This window comes from Protopterus annectens, chromosome 8.part0 (assembly GCF_019279795.1).
Source record: "Protopterus annectens isolate FY-2018-M chromosome 8.part0, PAN1.0, whole genome shotgun sequence".
Taxonomy (NCBI): domain Eukaryota; kingdom Metazoa; phylum Chordata; order Ceratodontiformes; family Protopteridae; genus Protopterus; species Protopterus annectens.
The window spans coordinates 1911891650-1911913563 of NC_056741.1; the positions used below are offsets into that span (position 1 = coordinate 1911891650).

General features: G+C 38.2%; 1 protein-coding gene across 1 annotated transcript in view; it reads right to left on the minus strand.

Moving 5' to 3' along the window:
• The window catches only part of SLC12A3 (solute carrier family 12 member 3), a 564508-nt gene that overhangs the window by 105432 nt on the left and 437162 nt on the right, over positions 1–21914 (minus strand). The window contains exon 29 of the mRNA XM_044079103.1: positions 14431–14517. Coding sequence (XP_043935038.1) covers positions 14431–14517 — 87 coding nt within the window. The remainder of the gene's footprint in view (positions 1–14430; positions 14518–21914) is intronic.

Genomic DNA, 21914 nt, shown 5'->3' on the forward strand with positions numbered 1-21914 from the left:
GTGCTTAAACAAATATTCTCCTCCTTTATATACTCATTCATCCTCTTATTCACAACTACTATGGTGTGTTAGTATATACTTTCTATGTACAGAATCAAAATACAGCCAACATAATTTCAGAAGAGGAAATGTTGAGGGAAGACAGTTGGATCTCATTATCTAATCCCAACCTTCATATTAAGATAACCTTCATATTAAGGTTAACCAATGTCGATGTCTTTGTGGCTATAGAAAATAAAATAAATATATTTGATGTCCTTTGATTATATGGAGATTAAAACCTGTCTTTTAGTTTACCTATTGGTTTGCCAGTGTCCCTCTTAGGAATGACCTAGGACTGCTGCTTTGTTAAGTGACTTGTAAAATGACACAAATTCTGTACCTTTGACTGCAGAAAGCAGCTCTTTAACAGCTCAGAGCCTTAATCATCTACACTAACTGCAGGATGGAATTTCCCATTTATATATACATAGCTCTAATTTACTCAAGTGATTTTATTTAAAAAGAAGATTATTACACTGCCTCTGGATGTATAATCCCCCCATATTTTTCCAGGTTTCAGTCTGATGACTCCTGTGTCAACATTTCAAAGAAGTTTATGCCATCTAAATCTTGATAAAGAGAATCAGATAAGTTTTATAAAAAATGTTGACTGTAGAGAGGAATTAACTGGTAGCCTATCATTTCTTTTATGTAAGTTCCGCACTTAAATTAGTACGTGATTGTTTACCAATTCTATCCAGTGGTGCTACTACTGAACTAGGAGAAATGAATAGACTTTAAATTATAATGATAGGGTCTCAACCATCTAATCTGACCCAAATGTGTTAAGGATTCATATGCATGGAACTGAAACAAAAAATAACTTCTTGACAATGAGATTAGAATACATTATAGGAAATTAATATGTTTGTATGTTGATTCCTGAAACTCTGTTATTAATTTAAATATGACATAGATTCTGTATTTTTTGCATTTAACTGTTGAACTGTTTGAGAAAATGCTCTAGTTGTAGGTGAGAGCAATATAAATGCATATTTGATTTCTAAATGTATTTTTATTTCTTTCACTCAATTAAAAGGGGTCGATTTAAGCTTTGTTCCTTTACAAATTAAGAAGGCTTGGTTGAAGAATCAAGATACTTTCTTATATGGTAAAGGTTAAGGCAATGGCAAAACTGGACTCCATTTAATCATATTGACAAGCTACTGAGTAGCCATGTACCTTTTTGAATCTGGGACTTTGTGAGTTATTTGATTTGAATCTTTAATAAATAATTTCCATGGCATTTTACAAGAGCCACATCTCCAAATATAATTCCTCCATCCAATTTTATTTTGTTATACCATTATTCTTGTACTAGATTCACAGTGTTTATATAAAACAAAAACCACAGGGGGGGAATCAATATAATTTTCACAAAGACCATTTGATAAGGTGATAGAAAAGACCATTTTCACAATTTCATTTATTTATTTATTTTTAATGACCTTGGAACTCTTATGAAAAGTATCCTTGAAACAAGTCCATCTTTATAAAGTAAGAAGATAAATTTTACTTATGTATGAGTTTTTTTATGAAGTAGACCTCACAGTATTAGGCATTTTAGTATACTTATATATCTTGCTTTGAGCCCTACTATTTTATAGTTTAGTTTTGCCATAGTGAAAGCTCAGTCAAAGAAATACTATAATTATTTGCTAAATCATCCACACGTGCAGGTATTTTTAATTAATAGTAAGATGTGTGAGTTAAAATAGATGCATTTGATTATATAGCTTTTTATCTTTTTACCTTCATACAAGCTCTGGATTACCATCTTTTCAATCACTGCATTTTGAGCCTTTTAGCAAAATTAGTTATAAATTTAATGCACTCAAAGTGCAAGCATGTGTTCATATTTCTAGAACTATAGGTTCATATGCAACTATTAGGCTAGCTATCCTTGTGGACCATTTAAGTCTAGTTAAATTCCTTCCAAAGGTGAGTATCAAACTCTGTATGTCTGAGAGGTAAATACCTTAATCATTATGCTAATCAATCCCCTTAATGAGCATATTTAAAACCCACAACGGAATAATTCATAGGTAAGTACTAGGCTACTTGCCCTTGCATGCCATTTTAAGCCTAGCCAGTTTACCTTTTAAAGGTGAGAGTCAAGCCCTGTATCTTGTGACTATGATGTAAATGCCTTAGCCATTATACCAACTTTATACTAACCCCCAACCCCTTATTATTTCCAAAGAAGTATAAACAGTGAAATTGCTCAGTAGAATTGCTTAATTAAAATGGAATCATTCATTAGATTCAAAGTTTCATAAGCTTTTATTAATAAGTTAGAGCTCATTCTTGCAAAGTCTTATAAACAACTTAACATACGTCTGTAAATATGCAAGCCGCACATCCACTGTAAGCAATACTTTTGGTCTTCTTTTTCTTAGTAGGACAGCCTGTAGGTCAGGTGTTCCTCCCGCTAACCTCTGAAGCTCCTATCCCTCATGTCAGCTGTCCAGAGCTCCACTGTGGCTGTTTACAATGGGGGAGCAGGCTTGCCTCCATAGGTCTTCCTCCATGGAGTGGTCATTTGATTCTCCTCCTCCTCCTCTGAAGCACATTTCAGTCCCCATTTCTATTACTTCTTACCAAACGTTTGTTTCTCACATCTTCCTTTAGTTTGTTTTCAATTAACTAGCAACTTTTTTAGCTGCTGTGTGATTATCTAACATTCCTTTTCTTTTGACTGCTGTGAAACAAAATGCAATTCTTTTGTGCTGCAATGCTGTCTTAACATCTCTAAGATTAATTTCATTGTGATTTGAAGAGTCTGTTTCTTGATTTCTGTAAACATGTTTTCCATTCTATTCCATTCTATTCTTCTGGCTGGAGAGATAGCCTATGCACTTCTGAGCTGGGAATTGCTGGCTGAAAGCTTATTGGGTCTGTTATTCTATTTGTCTTTGTTATAGTTTAGCTCTTGTGCTTCAAACCAGTTATTTCACATTAGAAAGGTTTATAGTCTGCCCTCTTGTAGCAGAAGAAGAATGCCTATGCCCTTCTGAGCTGAGAATTGCTAGTTGAAGGCTCCTGTTACTCTAAAAGTGTCTTAGTTCTGGTTTAAGTATTTGGACTCCAAACTAGTTATTTTGCATTAAGAAAGTTTGCGGTTTACACTCTTGTAGGAGGAGAGAGTAGCCTCCACCCTTCTGAGCTGGGAATTGTTGGTGAAGGCTAGTTGTGCCTGTTATTCTAAGTGTCTTTGTTCTGGTTTAAGCACTTAGGCTCCAAACCAATTATTTTACAATAGGAAGGTTTGTGGTCTACATTCCTGTGGCAGGAGAGGATAGCCTATGCCCTTCTGATCTTGGGATTGCTAGTTGAAGGCTTATCATGTCAGTTATTCTAAAAGTGTCTTAGTTCCAGTTTAAAGGGATCCAAACCACTTATTTTACATTAAGAAAGTTTTTGGTCTACACTCTTGTGTGAACAGAGGGTAGCCTCCACTCTTCTGAACTGGGAAATGCTGTGTTTCTTTGTTGAATATCTGCACTTTTTGACATTATTTACAGTATTTAATTAGAACTGGTACTGACAATGCAGCAATGCCTAGCAGTGATCTGTATAGTCAGCATTATCTCAGAGCATAATTCCCCCTTGTAATCTATGTAGATGCTGATTTCTCACAGTGTTATGTTTCCCTTAAAATACCCTTACTGTCTAGACAGATTTTTTTAACTACTAGGGTATCTAGTTTGTGCATAGCTGAGCACTGCTTATCAAATTCCTAGTCTTATTGACCTATTCAGTATTTAAATTTCCCTCACTCCTTCCTAGTACATCAGAAGACATGAATATGCACTTCCCAACTCTCTCTATGGCCTTTCTGGTTGAGATGGGTATTCTGAGGCATTGTAGCAATTGCCTCATGTACACTGACAACCCACTTATTCTTAATAATACAGATAAAGTATGTGAGAAGTGTAAATGCATTTTTATGCTGGAGGTAAAACTCTCTCATACAACAAAAATTAATCCTATAGAGGTTGTCAATGACACTTTCACCACACCCACTGCACAGGGTAAAAACCCTACACATATAACTACTTATGCTTAGGCACTTAAAGTTAACCTTCCTAAAACACTAAGACCTCCTGCACAGCACAATTAATAAAGGGTCCTCAGCCATCACATAAAGACTCTGTTAAAACACCACTCACAGCTACACATAGTAACACTGTATCCAATGCCTCTACTGCTAAGCTTTAAGGCAAACCAGTGCACAGACAAATTTCCTGGTCACTGGTGATTCTATAGTGAGGTACACCAATGTACCCCTCACCAGACTGAATAAAGACAGAGTTAATGTTAGCTGCCTTTCCAGGACTAGGATCCATCAAGTCACACACACATTCAAGTCACTAAACCACAGGTACCAGTATGACTCTGTCTTACTCCATGTGGGTGTTATTGACCTGAGACATAGCTCCCTCAACTACACGAAGCATGAGATGATTGAGCATGCTGATTGTGTGTCTCAGACAGGTATGAGTCTAGCACTGAGCAACATACTACCTTTTCCAAGAATAATGTCATCTTACCAATAGAAAATGTTTGATTTTAACAATTGGCTTAGTTTCTGGTGTAATTTCAAAGGGGTACAATATTTGACAACCTGAGGGGACATTGTTGCTAGACCATGCTACTTTTCCAGGGATGGTCTGCAGTTATTCCCTCTAGACTTTCGGATATTGGTAAATACATTTTCCATCTCCATAATGCCTTTTTAGGCAATACCAAACTGATGAACCTACTGACTTAATTAAACCTACAAAGGAATATCTGATGGTGGTACTGCAAGCCTTCCTCTCCCTAGAGAGTGTAGACATCTGTGTAGTAACAGAGACATGGTTTAAAGTCATAGACAGTAACCCAGCAATGCAAGGTTATAACGCCTTTCACACCTTTAGACTAGCTACTGCACAGGGGGGAACTAAAGATGGAGGAGTCTCAGTCTATGTTAAAACCAACCTCACATCCACACTAGCTAAAGTGTATGACCCACTGGAACTTGTACATGTGCAACTCACCATAAACAGGGTCTCGTACCATATCCTTGCAACCTATAGGTCCCCCTCTATGTCCCAGAAAACCCATACTACCTATCTCAATGTACTAGAATCCCTCACCGTTCAGCACAGTATGATATTTATGGGGGATCTCAACTACCACTCTATAGCCTGGGAATCCTACACCATTTCTAATGCACAAGCCCAGCGATTCCTAAACTTTGTTAATACAAACATCCTGTAACAGTTGGTCCATTCTCCTTCCAGAAGGACAAGCATCTTTGCTCTTGTACTCACAAACATGAAGGGGCAATGTGCATCACCCAATGTAATGTATTCACTCTGACCATAAGGCAGTATTGCTTGAAATAAAAATTAAATCCAGAAATCCAGTGAAACCAAAAACCTTTAGGTACTATTCCAAGGCAAACCTCTCTCTACTGAGTAACACCTTGGCTAAATTCTAGGCAGCCTCAGACCCAGTAAACACCATAGTATATGCTGAGCTTTTTACAAAATCTCTGTACAGCCATATTGATAGCTGTATAGAGTGGGCTGTACACAGACAGAACTTCACTCTCTCACACAAAAAACCTTCACAACCTTGGAACAATGGTTCTCTAATCATTGTCTTCTCCTCAACCCCAAGAAAACCAAACTCTTGCTCTTTTCACCCACCCACTTGTCTTCCTCTATCCATTTTACGCTGACATCTGATAATGGAACCATTATCTCTCCTGACCAAACAACAAAACTCTTGGGTATTACTATTGACAATCAATTAAAATTTGACTACCATATTAACCTTACAATTAAATCTACCAGCAGAAAACTTGGCTCTCTCTACAGAATCAAATATTTTCTTACTCCTGAAGCCAGAACTACAATAGCTAGAACCCACTTAATCTCAACCCTATTATATGCTTCCTCCATATACACAAATCTTTCTAAGCATAATCTTAACAAACTTGCTACATCATATAACAACATTGCCAGATTTGCAACTGCCTCTCCATATAGAACTCATCATTGTTTAAATCTTAAAAAACTTGGGTGGCTGGAACTACCCCACCTTATACAATACTATCAACTCACTATTGCCCATAATGCCCTACATCACCCCGACAACACTCCAATACTCTCCACCCTCATAACACCCTATAACAATCAGAGGTACCTACGCTCCACTAACAAAATACTGGTCCAAACCTCCCTATCTAAAAACTCAGCAGGTAACTCCACATTTTCCAACTCAGTTGGCAAAATATGGAACAAGCTACCACAAGACCTCACAACCCTAACTTCACTCTCCCTATTTCAAACTAAACTAAAATTCTTCCTAAATAACCATTGGCTATGTTCATGTAATAACCCTGGTTAGCTATCTCTTTATTTCCTTTTTTATCTGATTCCTTAACAACCTCTCTCTTTCTTCTTATCTACAAACTCTAACAGAGTATTTAATGTTCATCATCTTTTTCTTTTTTTACCATCCTAATGATTTAGATTGTACTCAAAAGTCTATAAAACCTGTTTGCAGGTTTATTGCATATGTTTTTTTTCCTATTATTGTATATTCATGTATATCTTGATATTGTTAAGTAGTATGTAGTGGAGCTTTTCTCCCCGGGCCTCCACTGAAAATGGACATGTATCCAGTTGGACTAGCCCGGTAAACAAATGTAAAATAAATAAAATAAAATAAATAAAATAAGATGAGCTCAAAAGGCAATCCACCCTGGTGAATCACAGTAGCAAGTGGTTACACAACAAGAGAAACAAATCTTGGCCAAACATAAGAGTAACAACACCTTACATACTAAAATCCCCCTGACCAATCTAAATATGCAGCTAAGAGATTAACTAATACTTAAAAAACTAAATTTGAAGAAAAGATAGCTTCTCAGGCAAAAGACAACCACAAAGCTTTCTACAGCTACGGCCATAACCTCAGGGAAAGTACACAACAATGCACAGAACTTATTGTAAATGGCATCACCCATACTGAACTGCAGGCCATTGCCAATCCTTTGGTCAACAGGTTCAGCTCAAATTACTCCCCCACTACTCCCCAAAAGTCCAAAGGAAAGCCCACATATCACAATTCCCCAACCATTACTAGAGAACAGGTCATCAATGCACTTTACATGGCCAGAATCACTACATGAATGGCCCTGATAACATCTCAGGATGCTTAATAAATAGCATGAAACATGACCTCTCTGGTCCACTTGAATCAATTTTCATCTAGAGCCTACAGTCAGGTTTTGTGCCCAAGGAATGGAAGATGGCTACAGTCATTCTGCTGCACAAAAGAGGTCCAACCACTGATCCAGTTAACTACAGGCCCACAAGTCTGACCAGCCTCATATGTAAGGATATGATAAGAATCATCATGGACATGATAACTGGAGACATAGGTAACCTGCAAACTCTGGAACCATCATAGTTCAGCTTTGTTAAAGGAAGATTATGCCTAGTGAATCTGGTAGACTTCTTTGGGAGGGTCACCAAACCATTAGATGAAGGCAAAACTGTACACACTGCTTACCTTGACTGGGCAAAGACTTTTGATACAGGACCCTATTCAGGCATTATAGAAAAGATCATCAATTTAGGTATAAACCCTTTTATCACCCACTGTATAGCCAGCTGGTTCACTGATAGGACCCAAGAGGTCAAAATAGGTGAGGCCACCTCCACCAGGAAACCAATCATTAGCAGGAGTCCCCCACAGCTCAGTACTGGGCCCATTCCTTTTTTGGCATTTATTTCTTTGAAATGGAAGCAAATACTGAAGGTTTATGATGGCTAAATTTGCAGATAATTGCAAGTTGGGAGTTATCATCGACTCTCTTGCAGACACACTAGCATTCTTCAAGAAGGCCTGTCACTGAGTAACAAATGGTGCCAAATCCATGGTCTTAAACTCAATGCTAAGAAACGCATAATTGTACCTTTTGGGACATCAACCATCCCAGTTAATTGCCATGTTGATAATACACCCCTAAGAATCGATCCAGTGGTCAAGGATCTGGGTACACATATAAACAATAGACTTACTATTCACCACCATGTGGACACAGTGGTGAGGAAATCTTTTTATGATACACAACTTGTAAGTAAGACCAAGGCATCTAGGTCCAAATAGATCATTATAACACTGAACTCTGCCCTTATCAGACCAATCATAGACTACAGTGCTCCCTTTGGTATGTACCTGACCAGGCATATATAACAATTAGTGCAACCTCAGAGGTTCCTTACAAAAAGAATACAAGGCATAACAAACCTACCTTATGCAGTGTGCCCTAAAGCCCTTTCCCTCTACTCAGTCCCCTGCATAATTCTGGGGGGTGATCTATGCCTGGCTTACAAGGCATCCACAAACCTCATACTTACAAATCTCCTGCATATTTGTAAGTCAAACAGTACCAGAAATACAAGGTCTAGGGTCCTGAATTTTGTCTGTGGCTTAAACAGAACATGCTGGAGAGACAGATATGCGTCCCAGAGACTGTCTGTCCTATGGAACAGGTTTCCCATCCATGTGAAGCTGAGTTTGTCTATTACCCAGTTTAAGCACAACCTAGACCAGTGGATGGGAAATAGGAAATTTCCTAGCTTATGAATACCTAATCTAGTAACAGCCTATAACTCTATGAATCAATGAATCTATTGGACCATACATAGCTCATACATGTAACAACAGATAAACATATGTACCTGCACACAAACAAAAACACACACATACACACACACACACACACACACACACACACACACACACACACACACACATACCTGTGTGTGTACTTGAACATGTACATTTATACATATATTCTTGTAAACAAACTTATGTGTGCATATATGCATCCATACATAAAATATATTGTTATCTTAGATGAAACTCCATTCATTGATGAGTGGCTTCATACCACCTAAGATATGACAACATTCTATTACTTTTAGCCAGACTTTTGATTATTCATGCTAATTAATAGGTCCATAGCAAAAAGATATGTTCCATCACTGTGGAAAAAATCCTACATCATACCACTGCACAAAGGCTGCACATCTACAGAGTTTAATAATTACAGGCCGATAGTGATTCTCTCCTCCTCTCCAAAATATTAGAGAAATGCATCCATATGCAGCTGATGCAATACCTAACCTCAAATACCCTGTTCTCAGAAGCACAGCATGTCTTTTGGCCCCAGCACAGCACCAATACTGCTCTACTACATTTTACCAATGTAGTAAACCAACACAGAAACAATGCTGGTCTGCTTGTGCCCAGCATGTTCTTAGACTCGTCAAAGGCATCTAGTACTGCCTTGCACCAGCAACTCCTCATTCCATCCATCATCATCCTGTTTTCCCACTTTGCACATGGGGTTAGGGTGTCACTTCAACAGTGGCAATCATCTCGAGCCAAGGTTTACGCCACCATGTGGCTAGCCCTGCAGTGGTAGTTCATTTCTACCACCCACTCACACACACACACTGTCACCTCTTGCCAATTTAGTGCCCAGTCCACCTACTGCATGTCTTTGGAATGTGGGAGGAAACCAGAGCTCCCAGAAAAAAAAATATGTGACTGCAGGGAGGACATGCAGACTCCATACAGAAGGCACCCCAGTCGAGAATCAAACCGGAGAACCTCTTGCTGTGAGGTGAAAATGCTAACCACTGCACCACCATGGCCAAAACTGCTCATTTGACTCTCCTCAAAAGGACATTCACAATACTCCTTGTTTTGATTTCTTAGTTACCTATCTGGAAGGCAACAAGCTGTTAAATGACAACAAACCCACTCAACCTTTCAACCAGTTACTACAGGTGTCCCTCGGGGCTCTATCCTGGGTCCTCTCCAATGTAATATATCTGTTAATGACCTCCACACCTCCAGTCACCATAGTAGTTTAGCTTAGTATGCAGATAACTCAACATTAATATGGGCGGCCTCAACAATAAATAAGCTCCAAAATATTACCCAAAAATCTTTCTCTTCTGTAGAAACCTGACTCAAAGAATCAAACCTCCTACTCAACCCCAAGAAAACTAAGCTAATACTTTTTACCTTAAAAAGTTGCCAAAATCAAAAGCAATCTCTTACCATAAAGTCAGCAAATAATAGTGTCATTGAAACTATAACTCACAGTAGACGTCTAGGCGTTATAATAGATGGCAATCTTAAATATAACCAGTATATACTGCACACTATTAAAGCTACACATAATATACACACCAGCAACTAGGCTCTCTTTATGGAATCAATGGATTCCTTACAGATACTGCAAGAAAAACTCTAGCCATCACCTTCTTGTTGCCAGCTCTCTTATACGCTGGTTCTGTCCTAACAAACTTAACAATACTCAAAGAAAGAAACTTGCCTCCTGCTACAATAAAATAGCTAAAACTGCCACCAGTCTCCTTTGTAGGACCCACCATTTTCATAGCTTAAAGCAAATAATCTGACTTGAATTACACAACTACCTAACATATTCACAACTAACGATAGCACACAAACTCATTCATCATCCAGAAAAAAATGTCCTGCACTACAAAACTCAAGGGACTTCCACTCTATTAACAAATTCTTATTACTTACAAAAAAATCAAATAATGTTGCAGGAGACTCCCTGTACTCCCAATGCATTGCTAAACTCTGGAATAGTATCCCTACACAAATAAAACTCTCTGACAAACTCAATAGTTTTAAATCACTGCTTAAACAACATTGTAACCAATCCTGGTCTTGCACATGCTCATCACAAGGTTAAGACTTTGTGATCACCATATGGCAAATACTCCCCTTAAACAGAATACTCTCAAACTCTCACTGAAATAAAAAAAAATGTTTATACATAACCGATGCCTGTACAATCCATTAACTTGCATGTGGGCTTTCTTTTTAGTAACTTCCACTTCTGTAAAATCTTAGAATGCATAAATGTAAATGGAAATGCAACTCTCTGTGTTTAACTTGAACTTAGTATAACATGATGTAAGCAAATGGAGACTTTCTCCCTTGGCCTCCACTGAAAATGGGTATTACCCATTCGGATTTTCCAGGTAAACAAACACAAATAAATAATAAGGCCATTAAACAGTCTACTCCTCCTAAACCTAAATATTAGAAGCATAAACAACAAAACACATGAACTAAACACTCTAATCTCTCAATACTCCCCAGATATAGTCAGTATAACAGAAACATGGCTAAAACCATCTACCCAAGATACCGAGATCCTACCACCTGGTTATAGTATCCTTAGGCAAGACAGACTAGGTAAAAAGGGTGGAGGCATTGCCCTGCTGTACAAAAATAGTTTATCCATAACTAAAAACGAGGTAGCCACGCCCCCTTTTGAAAAAGCAGAAATTCTCTTAGCAAAGCTTAAAATAAGTAACAGAAAAGCCATCAACCTAGTAACCAGTTATATCCCACCAGGCAATAATATCCCTACCATGGAGGCATTCCTTCAACGGTTATCACAATCCATGCCTCAAGAGACCATTGTATTAGGTGACTTTAATATAGACTGGCTCATATGCTCCGCTCAAGTACCCACTAACCATATCAATCTTCATGCCTTCTCTCAAGTAATCAAACAGCCTACCAGAATAGTCAAAAACAGTAAAAAAGAAAGCCTATTAGACTGGATCTTACTAAATAAAATACCCTGCTCCTACTTAGCCGGTACCCTTCCAGACTCATTGAGTGACCATCAAACTACTTTCTTACTTAAATACAACTCCCATCACCCCCAAAGTCCTATACTTCAAACAATTAGAAACAAAAAGTACTTTAACCCCACTAACTTCAGACAAGAACTAAAGCTATATAATTGGTCTGACCTTTATTACCTACCCTTAAACGAAGCTATCGAATACTTCAAGTCCACCTTCTTAGATATATTAAACAGACACGCCCCTGCAAGAACTACTAGAGTAAAGTCAAAACCAGTTCCATGGTTATCTAGGGAAACTAGGCAAAAAATAGCTGAAAGAAATAGAACCTGGATAACTTGGAGATCCAATAAAAGCCCTAGTACACAGCAAGCCTACCAACAGATTAGGAATCTAACAAAAAAATAGTTATCCAAGACAAGAGAAACTACTTCATTACCAGCAAAACCAACACATGAATAATCCTAAGAAATTCTGTGCAGGTTTAAACAAGTTACTAAACCCTGGTAAAACCATCACCCCACCCCCAACATCAGGTTTAACAAAAGACAACATAGCCGAATCATTCAATACATTCTTTACTGAAACCGTACAAGCTCTAGCCCAACAACATCTCACTGTCACTACAACAGATGTCCACACCTCCACTAACTACATGCCCACTTTTAAAATGCAACCCACCCCAACCTCCTACATAAGAAAACTACTATCCCAGCTAAAACCCACAACACTAGGAGTAGATTCCCTCCCCAATGAATTTCTAAAACTGGCAGCAGCAGAAATAGCTATACCACTTTCTATACTAATCAACAGATCAATCACTGAAGCTACAGTGCCCCTGATTTGGAAAACTGCCTATAACATACCTCTTCACAAAGGGTGCACTTCCTATGACATATCCAACTACTAACCAATCGCAATTCTATCACCACTGGCTAAAATATTAGAAAAATGCATCCATCATCAACTAATGTCCCACCTTATAAATCAGGAACTCATATCTCCAACTCAACATGATTTCCATCCAGGTCATAGTACCACCACAGCTCTGTTAGCATTCACAGATACTACAAACCATAACAGGAACAATGGTAAACTTACTTCTGCCCTTTTCTTAGACTTATCAAAAGTTTTTGATATGGTTAGCCATGACAAACTCATCTGCCACCTCAAAAACCTAGGCTTAGACAACCAATCAATCTCCTGGTTCGAAAACTATCTTAGGGACAGGCAACAAGCAGTACAGTGGAACAATAACTTGTCTCCACTTTTACCAGTCACTCTTGGGGTACCTTAGGGATCAATACTGGGTCCCTTGCTATTCTCAATTTTCACAAACAATCTCCACTCAACGGCAAATAGCACTAGCCTTATCCAATACGCAGATGATTCCACTATAATATGCAGTGCCTCAACCCTGCAAGAACTACACAATAAAACTCAGGATAATTTCCACTCAGTTGAAAACTGGCTTACTGACAATTACCTCATTTTTAACCCCAAAAAGACCAAGATCCTGCTATTTCACCCCTCACAAAATACCAGTCTTACTGCCACTTTCAATATCTACTCTAGAAATGGTACACTTATCACACCTGAATCCCACACAAAACTACTAGGTGTCACCATTGATAACAAGTTAAATATTCACATTGATCTAGCTATTAAAAACACTCACAGAAAGCTAGGTAGTCTCTACAAACACAAATCCTTCCTGACCCATACTGCTAAGACCACAATTGCTCATGCTCACTTGCTCTCAACATTACTTTATGCATCCCCAATCCTAACAAATCTATCCAAAACAGAAACCAGCAAACTGGCAACCTGCTATAATCAAATAGTCAAATTTGCTAATAACTCATCTTTTAGAACCCATCACTGTCATAACCTAAAACAATTGGAGTGGCTTGAACTGCCAAATTTACTAATCTACAATCAACTTATCATCACTTATAAGCTGCTCTCCCACTCAAATAAAACACCATCTTTAAGCAACCTAATTCAGCAGTATTCCTGTCCTAGGCAACTCCACTCCACAGATAAGTTACTATTAACAGTTACTAGATCCCACAACCATGCCGGTGACTCCCTCTACTCATCTTACATATCGAAAATTTGGAACTCCCTGCCTTCATCCATTACCCCGGAATCTTCTCTATCCAAATTTTAAAAATCTATCACAAGCCATTTCCACAACAAATGGTTATGTCCCTGCTCCACACCAGACTAACTTCAGTCCTACTCCAGTAACTCTTGCCTTAAACACATTGTCTCCTGATAGGACTGCACAGTCTTATCAATACCACTTTCAGATGCATGATGTGACTCTAGATATTTAACATACTTTAATATTGTTTGTATATGTAGTGATCATTATATATGTCTTTGTCAATGAATTAATAATGTGTGCTCATCTATATGGTCTGGTTGTATATACTAGAAACATGTTAGAATATTTTGTTTGTATGTCTTGCATATATGTTTCTTTGGAGCTTTTCTCCCCGGGCCGCCACTGAAAATGGACATGTATCCAGTTGGACTATCCTGGTTAACAAATGTAAAATAAAAATAAATAAAAATAAATAAATAAATATTCTCTGCATAATTTATAAAAAATACATGTGATTAAAAACATAGCATATCATTTAGAAATTTCAATAACACTCACTGCTCTGGTCGAGGTTTCTGGTTGATATCTGGAAGAACATTAATTTCACGAAATCCAAGTCTAAATTTACTTAGAAGATCATTCATTCTGCAAAACAAAATAGTTAGGGACACATCAGTTTAGTAAACAATTAAAATATCTGTTGTAGTTCACAGTTTAACTGATGGATGTTGTCTTGGTTGCTCCACAAGGCTCATTGACAATATATACTTTTTCATGGTTTTCGGATTATCATCAATATAATACATTCAATATTAGTTCACAACAAACTATGGCTCCAGAATTATCCTTTAAATTGTGTGATAGGGTACTGCACCTGTCTATAATATAAAATCAAATCCAAAATTAGGAAAAAATACAGAATCATGGGTATGTGGTAACACTGCACTCCACTTAATCCAATAAAAGGCAATTATGTAAAACTGTCAACTAAAAATCTCAAAATTATCATTCTACATAGGAAGCAAGCTCCACTGTACACCCTTCACCCATGTATGCACCCTTGCAGATATAAATATATTAATATTGAGGTCTTGAAAACATAGAGATATTGGATTGCTTCCTTACTTCCAATGTCCAGCTTCCTCATACTTGAAGTACTTGGAACATTTGAATGAACAGGACATGGGTTTATAAGCCCAGGAATAGCATTCAGTGAAAGTGCAAGTCACCAAGTTCCCAAACATAATAATAAATAAAATACATTTTAATTATCACAGCATGCAAAAGTAAAGCCAAATGATTCAGTTATACAGCACTGAAAGGGCATATAAGATGTAAAAGCATTTATATTTTGATAGTCAACACTTCCTGCAGTTAACAAACCTGTATGCAATGATGTAAACAAATTAATTCAACAAGTCAGAAAACAATATTAAAATATCTCTACATAAGCTTCTCTTATAGTATCTCAGATTTTAATTTGTTCCAATTTAGGGCATTACATATAATACTGAAAAATACTTTATTTTGTATATGGAGTTTATGTTGTTCCCAGGTCTACCTGCTGATAATATGCTGAATAACCATAATTTTAATTCTAAAGGAAAACATGTTCTGTTAAAAAACATTTCTACTAAAAATATTATCATATTTTTATTGCAGTACATGATGTGCTCCAAACCTGGGATTCTAAAAGCTCTAATAATATGACCATTGTAATGCAAACTAATTCCCGAAGAACTTCAGTATATGACAGTCTCAGTATTATAGTCCTGATTATTCTGGATTTTAGTGGGATAATTAGTTACTGACAGTTGTGCTTAATATGCACAAAATTGAACATATTACAGTGGTTAGACAAATGTGCTTCGAGGTAAAGAATGAAGGGAATGTACATAAGGACAAGAGATGAACAAAAATAACTAGGGGGAGTCATTTCCTCTGCTGAAATGCAAGTGCTTGAAATGGATTGTTTTGGGTGTGTTTTAATTATAATTTCCCTAATTTATTGCTCAGAACTGTGTGCATATCTACAAAGAAAAACTTACTAGCAGAAGATACAAAAGTGAGTTTGAAGAGCAAGGCTGAATCTGGAGAGATCAAAATGTGAGGTACATCACTTACCCATTGTCCTTAACACACTGCATTCTGCCTCATTGTGAAGGTGTCAGAGTGTGCTAGTCTAAACCCTAAGAAAGTAATCTCAGATTTAACTTCAGACAGATGCTTATTTCCAAAGAGCAGGGCCTAGTCTGAAAAAGGCTTGTTCTTCAATAACTGTTTTAAATGGGGGTCTGATTAGGGCAAGACTGCTTTCTTGGGTATTTCTTAAGAAGTATACTTTTCTCTTATAAGCAGTTTTCTTCTCAATGGATCATCATAATCAACCTCCCTTTTTCCCATTTTCTGCATGTGGTCAGAGTGTTGTTTCAACTGTCACCATCTCTCTCAATTTAATGCCAGTCTCCTAGCTTCTTTAATAGTCATGCCTTACTGTTGAAGATCTCTCGCACAATTCATCCATCCCTTTGCTGGATTCCCTTGTTTCCTCTTCCTTCTTCTTCTTCTTCTTTCAGCTGTTCCCATTAGGGGTCGCCACAGCAGAACATCTGTTTCCATTTCTTCCTGTCCTCTGCATCTTGCTCTGTCACACCAACCACCTGCATGTCCTCTCTCACCACATCCATAAATCTTATCTTAGGCCTTCCTCTTTTCCGGTTACCTGGTAGCTTCATCCTTAGCATCTATTTCCCAATATACTCAGCATCCCTCCTCAGCAAATGTCCAAACCAATGTAATCTTGCCTATCTGGCTTTGTCTCCAAACTTTACAACCTAGGCTGACCCTCTAATATACTTATTCCTAATCCTGTCCACCCAGTGCAAATTTTAACATATTTAACTCTGCCACATCCAGCTCTGACTCCTGCCTTTTTGTTAATGCCACTGTCTCCAACCCATATAACATAGCTGGTCTCACTACCCTCTTGTAGACCATCCCCTTCACTCTTACTGGTACTCGTCTGTCACAAATCACTCCTGACACTCTCCTCCACCCACTCCATCCTGCCTGTACTCTCTTCTTCACCTCTATTCCACACTCACCATTACTCTGAACTGTTGATCCCAAGTATTTAAACTCATCCACCTTCGCCACCTCTACTCCCTGCATCCTCACCATTCCTCTATCCTCCCTCTCATTCACACGTATATATTCTGTCTTAGTCCTGCTGACCTTCATTCCTCTTCTCTCTAGAGCATATCGCCACCTCTCCAGGGTCTCCTCCACCTGTTCCCTACTCTCACTACAGATCACAATGTCATCTGCAAACATCGTAGTCCACGGGGACTCCTGTCTGATCTCGTCTGTCAACCTATCCATCACCTTTGCAAATAAGAAAGGGCTCAGAGATGATCTTTAATGTAATCCCACCTCCACCTTAAATGCATCCGTCACTCCCACCGCAGACCTCACCGCTGTCACACTACCCTTGTACATATCCTGTACCACTCTTACATACTTCTCTGACACTCCCGACTTCCTTATGCAATACCACAACTCCTCTCTTGCCTTCTTCTTGCCTGTTCCAAATCTTCTTCACAAGATTGTCTTCTGCTTTTCTACACATGTGCCTGAACTACTGTAATCTGTTCTCTTTGACTTTCCCTACAATTGGAGCTGCTTTGGCTTCTGCTCTGATGTCCTTATTTCTTCTTCTGTCCCTCAGTGTGCATCCTACAAACTGTTTCAGGCACTTCATCTCCATCACCTTTAGATTCCTCAACTGCTCTGCCTTCATTTAGAATTTTGAAGAGGGGAATACCTAATAAGGAAGTAGATGTTCTTGTGATCAGTAGCAAATTTAATTTCCTTAGTACATTAAAGTGATGTGTTTGGGAGCCCAGCTAGTCCAAAGCTATTCATTTCTGCTGTTTATAATCTTTAGGTTTTATACATTGAATTTAAAGTAGGACATGTCAGTCCATATTCCAATGTGGGACATTTTTGCCAAGGGCAAAATGGGCTGTTAGGATAAGGAGATTGGAAATTTTGTAGCAAAATTTTAGACGAGAAAGGAATTCATTTATAGTAGAATCAGTATGTGATGAAAAAGAAAGTCCTGTATCCAGAGTGTGGCCAAGACACTTATACTCTGGGACTTGTGGGATAATATTGCTATGGTTGCCTTGAATGATAATATTAGGCAGAGTAGGACACTTAACATTAGAGGCAAAAAGCATAGCACTGTTTTTTTTTTTCTTTTGACTGTTGATGAGAAGTTTCTTAGTTTTTGGCCATTGTCCCAGCTCATAGAAGTCATTTTGTAATTGTATTTGCAAAATTGATGGTCATGTACTGGCTTGTAAAAGAAGAATATCATCTGCATACATGAAGGCATCTAGTGAGGTTAAGTCATTTGTAATATCATTAATAAAGAGGGAGATTAGAAAGGGGCTCAGTATAGAGCCTCAGGGGACTCCTGTATAAACTTTTCCTCTAGATGAAAGTTATTTATTGATGTGGACTTGGAAAGTTCAGTTTTCAAGGTAGCTTTGGAATCACATTATAATTTTGTGACCAAAGTTTAATTTACTGAGCTTTTTAGGAGCAGGTTTTTATTGACCTTTTCAAAAGCCCTTGCCACATCAATTAAGCATCTGTCTATAATGAGACCCTCACTGATATTACTGTAGATTTTATCAGTTGCTGTGATTATGGCAGCTAAAGTACTAAATTTATTTCTGAAGCTATGCTGTTTATTTGTAAGGAGACTAAAGCTATTAATGTTGTTGTCTTTCGGCTTTTCCCGGTTAGGGGTTGCCACAGCGGAACTCCGGTCCGCTAATGACTGGCAGTAGATTTTCATGAACGCCGAGGTGCCAGCTCGACGTTCAACCTTCAGCGAAGGGGTGGACATGCAGACTCCACACAGAAGGCACTCCCCGCACTCCAGCCGAGAATCGAACGGAAGAACCTCTTGCTGTGAGGTAACAACACTGCACCACCGCAGCAGTCACCAGACTAAAGCTATAATATGTTTAAAAAATTGTTTATAAATGATTTTTTTCAAATATTTTTGCCAGTGGACAGAGATGATATAGGACAAAAAATATTTGAGTGTTTTAGGAGACGCAAGTTTGAGAAGAAGAGTTATACTATTCCAGATGTCAGGAAGAGATAAAAATATAGGTAAGTAGTTTAGCAATTTTGTAAGTAGCTCTTCATTGAAAAGTAGAATACAGAGTGTTGAACGAAGAGAGGAGGGTTTTAGATTTTTTAGTTGCTTAGTTTCCTTTGTAGTAACATCCATGAAGTAGAAAGTAACAGCATACTTGGCCAGTGGGTATAACTGAAGAGGTAAGTTATTATCTGGCAATATGCAAGAGGTGTTAGAAGTAGAGAAAGAGTTAGTGATTTCTTTGATGGAGGATATAAGAACAGATTTGTAGTCTTCAGCTGAAATGAAGGAGGTATTAGTGGTTGGAGCAGATAAGGTAGTGGGGGAGGTGTTGATTTAGCCTGTTAGGTATTTTATTTCCTTCCAGAAAACCCTAGGACTGACTGTGGAAGATGTCTGTCTCTGTTTGAGATATAGAGACTTGACTGAGATGGTTATTATTATTGAGGCAAGATAATTTGTTTTGGTTTCAGCAAATTGTTGATTTCATTTGTAAACCAGGGACACTTATTTCCTCTTAACCTTCTGTATGTAGTTAAGAATAATAGCTCCTGGATATTGGATAATATATTAGTAAAGAAAATGAGGGCAGCAGTAGGAGTTTGTATGTAGTACAGGGTTGACATCACGAATGGGTAGTTTGTGCTTGGGGAATGGATGGTCAGTGACTATTTGAGGGGGAATTACTAGTTTTGAAAGACCATGATGAGAGAAAAGGGCAATGGTCACTAAGGCTTTTAGGAAGTTGCGTACAGTAGTGCACCAGTGGGATATTTGTGATAAGCGGGTCCAGATTGTTAGTAGGGAAATTAACTAGTTGTTCTGAAAGTTTGAATCAAGATATGCAGCTGCTCGGCTACTGTGTCTAAAGCATTAACATTAAAGTCTCTAAGGATAACAGTGTTTTTATTTATTCCTGTGGTGAACATTTGCATTAAAATATTTTAATGTTTGGGATGGAACTGGGAGGGGTTAGAATATTTGCATTGACAATATCGAGGTGAATATTACTGCCTAGTCTAAGGTTTCCTTGCACCCAGATGGGAGCTTTGTCATCTGTTCTACTGACATTTTTAGAGTTGATAATCTCCAGAGAGCTATTGTGTTTGACCAGGAGAATGACTTCCACATCGGGTCTATGTCCTGGTCTGTTGTTAAAGAGAATGGTGACATTATCCTGAATAATATGGATGATAGTACAACTTTTTTACCCAAGTCTCTGTTACAGCAACAGTGTCAAGGTCTTCAGTGGTTAACAGTGCTTCTAAACTGACCCACTACAGTTGAATAGGTCTATATTAGGACACCAAGCATTCAAAATGTCGAGTGTTCTAATATCGAACCCTAGCAATCAAAAAAAAAAAACCATCGAACATTCGGAACAGCAAATTTTTTCCTAGGGAAAAAATTTGCTGTTCCAAAACACTTACACACAACACAAGGACACCAAACAAACAGCAATCCACACACATACACCTAAACTCTAACACCTAACCCTACACTAAACTGTACAAACACCACTAACTATCCACTTACCTTAACCCAAACCCTAACCCTAAGGTCCGTCACTAACACACAGTCACCTCACCTGCGCCCTAACCCTAACTCACCTAACCCTCCCTAACCTACACATCCACACAATCGCACACTTACCTGACCCGCACCCTAACCCTAACTCACCTAACCCGGCCTAACCCACATGTCCACACAATCGCACACTTACCTGAACCCGACCCGTAACTTTCCGCCAGAGTGCTGAAAATACCGAAGCAACAGAAACGGACAACTAAATTCTTTCCCTAGGAAAGAATTTGGTGTCCTGTTACTTTGATATTTTCCGCGTTCGCTGAAAACGGGTCGATATTAGAACACCCGACATTTCAAATGTTCAGTGTTCTAATATAGACCCCAGTTGAATATATTGGTTGGTTTATTGGAAGAGTTTTCAGTAATACAGATGTTGGTGCTAGATTTTTCTGGCTGGTGACATTGAGTAAGACAAAAATTTGAAAGGGGTGCTGACACTGAAAAGGTATCAGCAGCACTCCTAGGAAACAGAATGTGCATGTGTGTGTGTGTGTGTGTGTGTGTGTGTGTGTGTGTGTGTGTGTGTGTGTGTGTGTGTGTGTGTGTGTCTACGTCTCATTTATTGTTAGTAAGATTTCAGTGGAAGGCAGTGGGTTAAAACCAACATGGGGAAATCCTACAGAGGCAGTTATTATAACTCTGATCTGTAATTGCACAGGGTAAAGTTTATTTGGATATGGCAGGTGTTCATCATAACCCAAGGCATAATTTGCTGTATAGTGTTAAGACAGTCACCCCACATGTATTATTTTTTGCTCAGTGGTACAGATTATGAGATCATAGCCCTGATGGTCATTGCATATTAACTAGTGTCAGGGGTGCAGGATTCATCCTCCATCAGTGACAGGTGTATGAATTCCATGCAGGTCACCTTAGCATTTTTAAAATGACGGTGCCTGCTTGAGTACCATCTGCGCTTTAAAGCATAACAAAAGAGAATGAGATTGTTTGCAAGGCTTAGGAACAATGTCAGACGGAACAAAAGGTGCCAAGATAAGCAGTGTTAACACCAATGCATACATACAGATGGAGGATGATTACCCACTGATTTTGTAGAACCATGTATGAATAATTTATTCACAGTAGTAGGAAAATGCAAATTTAAAATGGTTTTAAGGATTTCATATGCTTGAAAATTATATTTGAAGCTACCATTAGTCTACTGAACTTTGATGGTTTATCTATCTGTACTGTCTTAGACAATGAATCCAGTTTGTCAGAAGAGTGTCATCATTTTTGTTAGCTCATTCCCTCCAATGGAGCTCTTTTGAACTTG